This window comes from Parasteatoda tepidariorum, chromosome 1 (genome assembly GCF_043381705.1).
Source record: "Parasteatoda tepidariorum isolate YZ-2023 chromosome 1, CAS_Ptep_4.0, whole genome shotgun sequence".
NCBI classification, from domain to species: domain Eukaryota; kingdom Metazoa; phylum Arthropoda; class Arachnida; order Araneae; family Theridiidae; genus Parasteatoda; species Parasteatoda tepidariorum.
The window spans coordinates 18,539,370-18,553,180 of NC_092204.1; the positions used below are offsets into that span (position 1 = coordinate 18,539,370).

Sequence of the window (13,811 nt, forward strand, 5' to 3'; positions counted from 1 at the left end):
TATATAATTTAATCCAAGCAAAATTTTGTTTCCTGCAGAATTTTTTTTTCAAAGATGTCTTCATGCCGCACCAGAGAGGAAAGAAGTAATCGTGATTTTTCTTTTCTCATTTGGGGTTTAAAAAAAAAGTACGTAATGACTGGCTTCATCTAGAATTTCAAATTAATAATATAAATTAAAAAATTCAGAAATCGTGAAAGTTAAAAAATAGTTTGCTCTAGAAATTATGTTCTTTCATTCTTTAAAGAACACCATGTTACACACACACTAATTTAAATATATCTTTTAGTCCTATTCGCCTGATTTCGTGGTCGATCTTTATTTTGGAGTTACTGTATTTTATGACTTTTAATTTATGCAAATATTTTAATTTATCGTCGCTTAAATTTTTTACGAATTTTAATTTTTATAATAATTAACCAAATTTAAAAAGAGGAAATAATTTGTGTATTTTTCCGCCTACAAAATGAGAGAAAGCATCTATAATATTAGATTTAAAAAAATAAAAATTTCACAATTAAAATTTATTCTATACTTTCTTCTGTAAACACAAAGTTTCTGTTACTTTAAATTGGAAATTGTTATAATTAAAAATATCTTAAAGAGAATTATATATTAATGCTGGAGAAGTTTGTCGCAGACATCCCGAAAAAATTCTGCCACAGGGAAATTTTAAATTTATGCCAAAATATTCAAACGCTTTACAATTCAGAATTTTTTCCGAAAACAAAAAAAATAAAAGATTGTTAAAAATTAGTTAATTACATCTTTGGATAAACGATTTTTATAATTAGGTGCAAATATTTCTTGATTTACTAAAAAAGTTTTCGAGACAGAGCAAAATACTGAAGAAAAAAAAGTGAAATTAAGTTCCAACTTCCGAATGCTTTTTTGCTTAAATTATTGGGACTAAATTTTTCGGATTGCGGTAACCCATTTTTTAGGGGTCAGAAATCTGAATTCGTATAAAAAAAAGTACGTTTATCCGCAAGAAGTACTTTTTTGTGCCTGATTTCGTAGTTTAGAATATCGACGGTAATTAAATAAGTATAAGTCCTACAACATGAAAATTTTATCATAAGTTATTCACGATATTCGCTTTTTTTTCTTTATACATTCGGTACAACAATTACAACATCTTAATAGTTATAAATTATCTCGAAGAGTATCTTAAATAATATCTCAATAATTATCTCAAAGAGTATCTCAAAGTAGAAACCTCTCCCTTACATTTTCGAAATCTTAAGATTATAACATGAAATATATGTATTTGATGATATTAATATATATTTAAAATATGAAAATAAATATTGAAAATTAGAAAATATATGTATTTGAAAACATGAAAATAATATTTGAAAATATGAAAAATACATGAAAAATAACATTTATGCCCACGCTAGGAAAAAATAAGCTTTCGCAAACTAAAAATGGTAGTTTCATCAAAACTTGTGTTTTACTTACTTATTAGTATAATGGTTTTTGCTTGGAATTTTCGCTTCATTTTTACGCTTTTTAGTTTCCATATTCTTAATGGATACCTGGAAAAAAATATTTATTAATGCTAAACATATAATACAGATAATAATGAGATATTGATTTGATCAAATTTTAATTATTAATATAGTATTCCCAGAATGAATTGAAAAAATGGTGGTTGGATGCAATAGTAACTTATATCACTTTTAGAGATTGAATTTCTCTTAAAAAAAAACTGAAAACTTTTAAAGACTAAATTTATTTTAAAGTGATGCAGTAATGAAAACTCAGTAAGTTACGTTTATTTTATTTTTTTACGTTTTTTATTTTATTTTTTTTATTTTTCAGAAATAATTTATAATAGCATGACAAATGGTTATTAATTTTTCCAAAGAACACCCTTTCGATATGCTATAATGACTGGACTAATGAAAATTTTTTTGATGATATTATTGGATTAATTAAGAACAAACAAAAAAAAACATTTCCCATGCAAAGTAATTGATATAAATCCATTTAATAACCATACAATACGGAACATAAGTTTCAATAAATAAAAAAAAAATATTGAATCTCTAAAATATTGATTTTATGTAACACTATTCATTCTACTTTTAAATTTATTTAAAAACAATGAAATAAAAATGAAAACAAATTCATTAATGTTTTTATATGTAACTAAATACAGCTTCACAAAGATAGAATAATTAAGAACTAGCTTGTACTATTGCAAATTTTAAAGCTATACTCATAGGGTCCTTTTTTGATGGAAAACGCATACCACTTCCTCCTTGCTAACGTCTGTCCACACATTTTGTGAAAGTTCCGTTTTTCGTGAAATTGTGAAAAAATTACTCACATTCTTTTAACCAGGGTCCGCTTTTATGAATTGGTGCAAATAGGGTCCGGTTATTGCAAAAAACTTTTTCAAGGAGTTTTTAAATTGTAAATAGATACAAGATTATGCTCGGCAGTGTAAAATTATAATAAAAAAATTAATTTTTCAAAAATAAACAGCAATTGCTGTTTCTAAATTAGAGATGCAACATACAAATATTTGGTATTTAGCCTTTACTGCTGAACGCAGAAAATTCATTTCGGACGAATAATGAAGTATCGTCTGCGGAAGGCAAAACTTAATTCATTTACATCCATCTTTCTTGTTTACTGCCCTGGAAAGGGTTTATTTGATTAACAAAACAATATTGAAGATTAACAAATTTGTGAAGGATCCGATTAAAAGTAAAATCATTTTCTGAAGGGTCCGTTTTTAAGTTAAAATATTTTGCGAAGGGTCCGTTTTTATGAAAAGATATTTTGTGAAGGGTCCGTTAACGGACCCAAATTTCTTCTAAACAGACCCCTGCTAACATATGGTGATTTATGTGTCCTGAATTTCTTTATTTCTTCATTTCTGAATACTTTTTGTTTAATTTTATTCTTTGAAATATGTTGTATTAAACTATTTATCGAAATTACCGAGAATTCAACATAAGGATTGTAAATATTTTTAAGAAAATTCCAGACATAAATCACGCGAGGTTAAGATGGAGAAAGTAAAATCTTTATTTTTCTATATGTAGGGGACCCTTAATTCTATTGTTTTGGTAATTTACATGCATGTTCAAAGATCAAAAATAGTATTTTTTAAGTAAAGCTTTAATCTTACGTAGTAACAATACAATGCAAATCATGAATATTGCAAAGTTTAAGATGTATGTTACAGTCATATAGTTGCGTGAAGTAATAAATTTTACCACCGTCGTTAAACAGCCGACCCAATTTTCAGAGTTGACTACTATGGTTCAACTCAGTAGTCTAATAATTTTGAACCCAATCTAGAAGACAATGCAACACCTTGAACAAGCATTGGGAGAAATTTGCCTTCGTGGTGAAATTTTAGATGGAACTACTCCTCATTTGCGTTAAATGGAGAGAAAAATTACGAAAACCTCCCACGGTTTGTCTAACGGGAAGGGGACTCTAACCCATGACCCGTCTACCACTAAGGTTAATTTACGTCAGCACTGGTGGACGTTTGAAGCCGGATACAGAATTCGTATAGACCAGTTATCGCTGGGATTCGAACCCAGTTCCCCGCAATGGAAGGCGAATGCTCTATTCCCTAAGCCATCATTGTATTATTCAACCCTGTCCCGCCCCCGTCAGGGGGCATCCAGGGAGAACTGATAGATTACAAACATAATTATAACACAAAGAATTTAAAACATAAAAGAACATAAAATTGAAAATATAGTGGATGGTGAGCAATTACAGATTGAAAGATGAGCTAATATTAAGCTATAATTAAGGTAACAGTGAATCATGAATATTTACAGATGAAAAGAACTCAATTCACAAAGACATTTGAAGTGGATGCAATTCATAGCGATGAGAGTACCTGCGGATATACCTGTCACATGAAAGATATAGTTGTGTCGCCATTCCCAGAAATCAGATACATTCTAGTCTAAGGATTCCGTTAAATTCAGTTCAAAATGTCTTTTTATGATAAGTTCGATTCCCTTGCTGATTTTCGGGATCGTCCAGAGATTTTTGATAGTTTCCATAGTCGTATTAGATGGAAAGTATGAAGATCGCAGATCTTGAAAATCTGGGCATGCAAATAGTATGTGCTCTAAGTCCTCCAAGCACCTGCAGTTCTGGCATTGATCGGTTTTGTTGTGGAATCGTGATTGGTACGTGCCCTGGGTTCCGTGGTTTGTGAGACATTGGCCCAGACATTGTGAGACATCCCTAAGCCATCATGGCTCTCAAGTGAAAAATTGAAGAAAATAGTTGGATTTGAAAATTGAAGAGAATAGTTGGCTTGTTTGCGGCTAGAGGACAAGCCGCACTTAAGTTTTCAAGGAGATGCAATCACGATTTGCCACACCAACCACACAATTTTTTTTTAAAGTTCGAATTTAACAAAACTATTTTTTTTTCATAGTTCCTTATAAAATATATAAAAATCACCTTATACAAGCTTTATTATCATGTTAGCTGAATACCTGTTCTTCTGAAGAGAAAAAAAGAAAAAAAAATCAATACCAAGCAGCACTACGAAATCATGCTCAAAACTTAAATGGGTATATTTTGAATTGAAGGGCTTAGTGAACTACAAACTGAGATTAAAGTATCAAGTAGGTGAAATTTTTATGGGAATTAATGAACCAGAGAAAATATCAGAAAGTGGTTGAATCAATATAAGAATGTTTAATGTAACGAAACTGTTTTTTTTCCCCTTACACTTTAAAATGAATAATCTACATTAGCTTTTAGTACGATTGCAGGGTAGCCACAGTAAAAAATGAACAAAAATAGTTGCTTTTAGTAGCCTCAAGCATGAAAATAGTTACCTAAAACTATGAAAATAGTTGCCTGAACAGGAACAAAAAATTATCAAAAATAGTAGCCAAATAACTAAAATTATAAATACTGTGATGTGTACTCCAATTAAAAAAAAACGTTTTGTACAAATATGAAAGTTTTCATTTTAGAAAATAGGTACCTAAATAAAAGTCGAAATACAATAAAATATTAATGCTAACAGAAGGAAAAAACAATTAAAAATAACAAACTACACCTCAGAGGGAAAAAAATAACAAGTACTTCATTAAATCTAATGGAAATTTAAATTTTTGGCTCTTTGGACATAAATGATTGCATAAGAGTTTGCTTTCTTTTATTAACAATTTGGTTTATTTTTTGTTCATTTGTTTCATGCTCTTTTTCTTTATGTCGCAATTGCAGACTACCTTCAATCATGCTTTGTGCAAGTCTAATTCCTAGCATATCTTTAGCCTTAAGGGCTTCTTTAAGTCTTTCATTTGCTTCTTCTGACAACTTGTCATTTTAACTCATTTTTAGGTTGGTTTATTAAAAGGGCTTTATTTTCTAGCTAGGTCACAGATTCTTGTAGCTTTGACAGTTTTTAATCAAGTTTTTTTTCCTCTTAATTTTTCTTGTTCTTCCTCTTGAAGACACTTCTCTTCTTCTTTCCAACTTTTCTTGCTCTTCTATGGAACTCTCATACGACTTTCGAGCACAATAAGCCAACTTAAGAAGTTGTTGATCTCGAACTGGGCAACACTAAAATATGGCCTCAGAGAATCTATAATTATTAATCTATCATTCAGAAGCCGATCTGACATCAGCGCCTTTTCTTCAGCAAGGACTCTTTTCGATATGGAAAAACCACTTTGGAACATCACTATTGCCATGACTTAATGACAAACAAGATTTGATCAATTTGCTTAGTGAGGGATATTTCAACATACCCAGAGATGTTTTTTCATAAAGTGCATCCCTCCAAAAATGATCAATTCTCTTTAAACTTTTTGGAATTGCTGATTCTGTACTGCTTAAAATATCTTATTGTAAAACTCTCCATTCACCTTTATCATCAAGCTACTTGATACCCAAAAATGAAAAAGAATTAGCGAGTCTGCCAACGGAATTCATACCTTCAATGCATGATATTTTATCTTCCTTAAGGCAATGGAGATCTTTCAACAACCTATTTTTTAAAATGCTCTTAGACTTAATGTAATTATATGTAGCCATATAATGTCTTTGAATCTTAAAAATCTCATAACTGTAAAAAAAATTTTAAGTAGTTAATTAATTAATAGACTAATTCTAAAAAAACGTCATCCTTTTTCGTATTTATTTTTCAAAAAAATGCGTGCAGGAACGAAAGTAAAAATTAAAATTAATTATGCTTTATTTATCTTTTTCCTTCAGTGGGGTGAAATAACAAGGGAGGGGTTAGCGTGATGACGTCACGGAGCACAAGCACGTGGTAGGCGGCACCCGAGGAAACTGAAAAGTATAGTTCGTTCACCAGTAGTTGGCACCTGGCTCCACCTCCTCGGACGCTGAGTTCATTTCAGCGCAGGAGAAAGAAGAGAAACATTTCCTCGCTTGAAATTGAGACAACCCTTAATGCGCACCAAACGCAAACAGTGACTTCTTTTTCAGTCACTTACTTTGCTTTATCATCTGCTATTATACCTTTCGTTTCTCTAGCTAATTAAATAGATTTTAATTTTAAAAACCTCCTTTTCTTCCAGAAAAATATCTCAAAAAAGACAAACTATTCACTGGAAAGAAAGAAATATCATAAAAAATGGCGCGAAATATCATCAAATTTATGAAATAGTTAATGTTAAAAAAATGCAGATAAAAATCGCGATATAAATATTTTTGCCTTACGATCGCCAAATAGCAACCTTGTTCAGGATTGCTCACAACGTTCTCCCAAAATTCGTGGAATAGTATCGTCCCATAAAACGCGATGAAGGCGGAGCCAAGTGCCAACTACTGGTGACTATAACGTTAATTTTGGCTAAAAAACTTCGCCAAGAGTAAAAAAGACTCCCAATAGTCGCCGATTCCTGAAAATAGTTGCTTTTTTAGCCTTTTCAGGCAAAAAAAAGTCGCCAGGCCGAAAATAGAAGCAAATAGTCGCATTTAAGTAGTCTGTGGCAACCCTGGATTGCATGATTGATGATTTGAATAATGATTTTTATTTCAAAGTAGTCAATGATAAATAAAATAAATTAAAAATTATTAGTCCCACCCTCCAATAAATTTAGAATAAAATAGTTTCGATACCACTTTCTTTTCCTACCCTGATACTAGCCTCCTGAAAATGTCACTTATCAAGTTTTTACGCACCATTTCAATAAATATTTTTCATTAACACTGTGACGTATATTTTCTCTTAATTTTATTTTTCTGCTATTTTGAAGGGTTCTTAAAAAAAAAAAAATGAATTGTAATTCAATTAGAGTAGTAAACACTTTCTGTTGCGAAATTTTTTAACTATTAAAGTTTTTTTAACTTAACATTTTTTGAAAATGCATAATTATTCCTTTTGAGATTTATCATTATGTTTTCATGATAGATTAAAGTTGCAAGTCAGTAAATAAAAAATAAAACAAATTTCATAAAAAAAACAAGCGTTCATCAAAATGGTTTGTTCATTGATTTGATGAATGCTGCCTATACGCCCCATTTTATTTCTTAAATAAAATATAATTTTTTTACACACGAAAATTTTTTGTGTCTTAAGGAATGTAATGTAAGCATATTTCAATGAAAATAATACCACATTTTATAAAATTTATATGTCTGACCTAAAAGAGGTTAATAAAGCTAAAAAACTTTTAATTTTCTATTTATTATAATTTGTTCGCTTTTCCGGTGGATTTACGTTATTAAATTAAGCAAAACTCGTTTTTCTTTCATTCCATCCCATCAGAATAGAGATTAATTGTGTTAACTGTAGAGATTATTGTAAGAGAGAGAAACATAATTTAGCATGATACTATTGCTCATGGTTATTATTATTTTGCAGTTCGCAAAAAATGATTTATTTTTTTCAACTAACAGCTTCTTTTTTAATTTCTAATTATGAGTGATATTTATTTCTAAATAGCTCTGTTTCAAAATACTCAAAAGCAACATTTTTCTAACCGTATCATGTTTGAAGAACATTAAACTTTAACTGTACTTTATTCTGTTTGTTGAGTTCTCTTTACTTTTGTTTCATCTGATTTAATAGTGAATGGCAAAAGTATTTTGTAATTGTTTTATTTCCGTAATCTACCTCATAAATGAGAGATTATTAAAATTGGAACAGTTTTTAGCACATTTTTGATTAGATGATATTTTTTCTCTGTAGCCAAAATGACTACATTCTTCAAATAATACTTTTACTCGGCATCTTAAAAAATAGAAAATCTAATATTTTTTGGAGGGCTCAGATTTGTCACGAGTACTGCTTCTCTGTCCTGTATGAATTATCTCTGAGTGTATATGAGTACTGCCAGTTTGATTCCAAAAACGCTCCTGGAAATATTTTTTTGGCTAGCCGCCGGTAAGTAGGAGAAAGTGTATTGAGGGTCTTATGATTTCGGATAGGTGGCGGCAGGGGTGGCGAACTTTTATGCACCAACGTGCCATTTTCTCTAAAAAATTGCTTAATGAGGTCATAGACGTGCCGTCAAATAGTTTTAACTTCGTGATTATTGGGAAAATAATAATACTAAATACTATCAACTCAAAACTTTTTTTACATTGAAAAAAAATATACATTTTGCAATGTCTCAGTTATACACGCAATTCAACTTAAATTAACATCAATATGACTTCCGTTGTTGCCGATTAAATGACCAATAAGTTATATTAGGTTGTAAGATGTTAGTTTAAGCAGAACTGTTGATTTTTTTACTAGTTATTTATTGTTAGCTTGTTTTTTACGGTTATTAATTGTTTTTTTAGTATTAATTTTTATTTTTTTTATTAATAATTGCTTATTCTTTTGTTTGTTTTTTGTGAATTTTAATTTAATTGTTACATATGCTTCATAGCGTAATAACATTTGTGTAATAACAATTCATAGTGTAACAACAATTGTGATCGGTGGAGTGCCCAAAATATTGTGTCGCGTGCCATAAATGGATCTTAACGATCGCGTGTCTTAACGATCAGTCCCAGCAGATCACCGAAGTCAAGCATCACTGGCTACGGTCAGTGTGCGGGTGGGGGACCTTGGATCAGTCTGCGTAGGGACCGAGGGTGTGCGGTATTGGTCCTCGTTAAACTATGCTACCGTAAAGTGCTCGACTTCGCGCGCAGGTCGTCGGGCTACCGAAGCGGGGGTGCCATCCCCTCCGCAGAGGATCAAAATTGTGATGGCATGTCTTCGGATCATCCTCCGGGATGTTTCCCAGACCGTCGCCAATAGCCCATTGTGCATCTCTAGTGCGACGCAAATTAACAATAACATCATGTTTATTTTTCCGAATAATTTTCAATAATTTATTTGAATCTACTAGACCAAACATTTCTGGCACATAGATTACATTTTTTGACATTTAAGTTTTAAAACATAAAAAATACGCTTCATTTAATTAAAATATAGTTAGCATTAACAAAATTCTAGTTTTATTTCTTCTCTGATTTTGAATACAAATTACTTTTTCTCCTTCTTTGAATTTCAACATGTAAACATTTAGTTCATCACAAGAATAAATTTAAAAACAAAACTTTACCGCTTAATTTTTGATTATTCAAAAAATTAACAACAAATTAAAAATACGCAGTTATTTAAATTTCAAATTTAGTTTTTAAAACTTTTATTAAAACTAAATATATATTTTGGATTTTAAAATGTTACCTGTAAATAAATTCATTTTTTTTTATTTTCGTACTTTATAAACAAAATAAGTTAATTTATTACAACAAGTTCCGAAAGTAAAAACAAAATATCTGAAGTTTTAAAATTAATTTAAAACTCCTTTTTAAATGCTAACATTGAATTTTGATTTCTGTTTAGGTTTCTAGATATTTCAACGTTCACTATTTAAATACAATTTCGCACCATTTTTCTGCATTTTAAAGTTTTATACATTTAAATTGAAATAAAATGAATTTAAAAAAAAAAAAAAATATTACATTTTTTAATGAAATTTACGGTTACTTTGAATATTTAATTTTCTCGAAATATACTTTAAAATCGTTACTTTTCTTTACTTTGTACTTGTATTTTTTACTCGCTGCTTTTTGAAATCAAAACATTTTATTTTTTACTCGTTTAAGCCTTCGCTTTTGCTCGTTACTTAAAAACGTTCCATTAGCTCGTTTAATTCGTTAGCTCGTTTTATTCCAGCTCGTTTAAAAGTAACGTTTCCATTTATGGTCTTTGTGTATGTTTACATAATCAAAAAAGAATAGTGAGTGGAGTCACTCCGCGCGGAAGAAGTGAAACTTTGTTATGTGGAAATGAAAATAGGAAGGGGTAGAAATTGATTTTTAGTGAAATCATATTGTTTCTTTAAGACAAACTTTATTAACATTGCTTACAATTCACAATTGATCGCATATTTTAATTATCATTTTCGAGTGGAGAAATATCCAAATCTATAACATTTACAATGGGATTATGATAACTAAAGTAAGATACGAAATGTTTGAGTTCTATTTTTTCAATATTTCTTGCAAAAACTGCATCAATGGTAGTTCCCCCTGTTGCATCATTCCTACCATTTATCATTTCCAATCCAAATTTGTCTTTAAGGAAGGTTAATAATGTTTCAGCTTCAGGTAACGAGAAATTCACATTAAAATCTCCTGCAAGGATCTGAGGCCGCTCACAATAATCAATTTCTTCCCCAGTAACGTCTGCCATAGCTTGTGAACCTGCAGTGGATAGTGGCAATAAAGATGTTCCGTCATCAATAAACAGTAAGTTTGAATAATTGTTTTAAATCGTCTGCTGATGTAATAACTGCAACTCTAGCTGGTTGCTAGGCAACCAAACAACTTTTTCTTGTTATTGAAGTTATACTTCTTATGCGACTTCCAACAAGGTTGCGTTAAACGTTTAACGCTACATTTTTTATTGGCCGGGAAATCACGTGATAGGATCCAGTTTTCCCTCATTCATTTCCATATTGTTTTGGTTCTCACTAGCATAAAAATAATAAAAGTCATAAAAGTATTGTTTTTCTATAGATATTTTTTTAGTTTGTTTTGATACACATATAATTTAATAGGATAGTATTTTCTATTTTCAAATTTAATGGATAACGTAAAAAATGAGTGAAAACAATCCCACGGACAACGCAACGGATTTAAGATTATGTCAAGGTACGTCTCTTGTGAATATGAATTGATTGTAAGGTTTTCTCTTCTGAAATTACATTATGACGCATTCACATACATTATTATTACAAATACATTTTCCAGGGCGAGACGATGAGGCAACCACAAGCACTTCCACTGGTTCAAGAGGTCCACGAGGGAAAAATGCACAATATTACCGTGATTACAGAGCACGGAAGCGAGCGGAGCAGGAAAAAGAGTCGTTGAATAGAACTAGTGATCCTTCTACGACAGCTGATTCTTCTAGAATTAACGTCGCAGGTTGCGAAGTTTAACTTCTTCCGCGCGGAGGGACACCACGCACTATTTTTTTTACTTTAGATTACTTCGAAAAAGTTATACTTGTTTGCCAAGTGCATCTGGAACATTCTTTGCGTCGCAAAATACTGAAAAGTTTGTACTTTTAATTATTTGGGATTTTATGAATTAAAAGATTAATATATGACTAAATAATACAGCCTTTAAAAATAATTATGATCAACAGAAATAAGATCTATTCACCAAAAAATCTTTTCAAAACTATCACGAAACCTCAGCTCTTATACTGTTATTCAGTTTTCCACAATTGGACTAATTTTACTCAACTTTTTAATCTATGTAAGTGATTATAGTTTTGGCACCACCATCAGCCTACCAATAATGTATTACCATATGTCATTAACATAATTTATGAAAACATTCAGAAACGTATGTAAGTATCTTTTAAATTTAAATAATCGCATTTTGAGCGCATTGTAATCACCAACCAATTTTGGTATTGAACGAAACATTCTGTTATGTGTTAACCAAATATTTTATTTTTAATTGCATATATCAGTGTCCTTACTAGCTGCTTTCTAGAAGAAACGTGAGAAATGTTGAAAATATGATAACATAACGTAGATCAATCAATGCTTACTGATTAACTTTTTCTTTTATGAAACTGAATTTATACACTGCTTAAAACTGAAAAAAGACCTTGCTTATAATTAAACTGATAAAAACCCTAAAACATTGACGTATTTTAGTGAAAACAATGAAAGAAAGAAATGCTAATTTTAGTTTCTGCATCTTGTTTTNCCTTATTTTTTTTTTTTTTTTTTTTTGAAATCTTGTCGAGGTTGTCTTTTTCTTCCTGTCAACTAAGCTACATATTTAATCGTTCTACACGTTGATCAGCAAAACGAAAATAAAACCTCACAAACATAAAACTTTCACGAATTTTTTTTGTGGCGCGATTACTTCAAAAACAGGAATTGGACTTCTAATATTCCTCGTGTTAAGAGAAAAAAGTATCATCAAAAAGTAAAAGTAATTAAGCAAAGCAAAACAAGATTTCGAATAAATTACTTTATACACCTATTAGCATTATTTGTTTTTAAAAGCAGGAACTTCAAAAACAGGAATCGGATTTCAAATATTCCTCGTGTTAAGAGAAAAAAGTATCATCAAAAAGTAAAAGTAATTAAGCAAAGCAAAACAAGATTTCGAATAAATTAATTTATACGCCTATTAACCTTATTTGTTTTTAAAAGGGTTTAATTTTTTTTTGCTTTTAGAAAGAATTTTTTAATCGATAGCGCATTTGAATTTTTATCAAACACTTAAAAAATTTTACAATACTTGAAACTAAACAATATTTTGGAATTAGGATTGTTGTTTTATTTGTCCCGTAGTCCTGTGAAATTTATCGGTTTTACACTACATATCTCTAGTTATTATTAAAAAAAAATGTAAATGCTGCTTTATGATTTAAAGCTTTCCCATTCGACATAAATCATCAATTGGATACCCGCAAGTGATGCACGTGTGTATATCAATCCTGATTGGCTGCTGAAACACGGTATTTGTTTAGGTTTGCAGCTGCTCTTTCCATTCTATTTCATAAGTCACGTGGTCGGTCACTGAGCAAGGTACAGAGATCTAAAGAAAGTTTCCTTAACCTTCTAAGCCTTAGCGTGTAAATTGGGAAAGCAGCCTCAGAATATTCCCACTGCAAGGAATAAAAATTGTGATAGCATGTCTATGGATCATCCTCAGGGTTGTTTCTCAGACCAACGCCAATAACTGATGTGTCGCTCTAGTGAGATGTAAATAAAATGTACCTAATGGCTATATCACACGAGAGAAAATATGTGCAACTGCAAGTGTAACAGCAAGTGTAAGTGCAACTGTAAGTGAAATTTCTCCAAAAATTGCTCGTGTGATATAGAAATTACGGTTGCACGAAATATCTGCAACCGTTCAGGCAATTTTTTTCTTGAACCAATCAGATCGTTTGCTTTTTATGACGTTTCAATTTTATGTGATGACATATACAAATGTAAATAAAAATGGCGGCGACGTTAGAAAGAGGATGATCGGATGAAATTTTTTTATAGATGAGACGGAACAAGTTTTTAGTTTAATAATAACATTTCCTTTAAAATGAAAGCATTAAAAATACTTTCGCACTATGAGATGACCATCTCAATGCAGTTGATGTACTACCATAACAGGAACCTGCACACGATTTTAGTATCGGTAAGTATAGTACATTATTTTTGCGATAAATTTTCTTTTAAAATATTTATTTATTTTAAGCTAATAAAATTAAAACTTATTATAATTTGTTCCGATCAAAGTTTTAATTACTTTAAATAGAAATAATTTCTATTTTTATATATGTACAACCT

The 13,811-nt window shown here is 30.4% G+C and overlaps 1 protein-coding gene across 1 annotated transcript in view; it reads right to left on the bottom strand.

The window, feature by feature from the left end:
- The window catches only part of LOC107443515 (hypoxia-inducible factor 1-alpha), a 188,800-nt gene that overhangs the window by 79,886 nt on the left and 95,103 nt on the right, over window positions 1–13,811 (bottom strand). Inside the window, exon 3 of the mRNA XM_071178536.1 lies at window positions 1,465–1,541. Within this exon, the coding sequence (XP_071034637.1) occupies window positions 1,465–1,526 (62 nt within the window). The 5' untranslated portion in view covers window positions 1,527–1,541. The remainder of the gene's footprint in view (window positions 1–1,464; window positions 1,542–13,811) is intronic.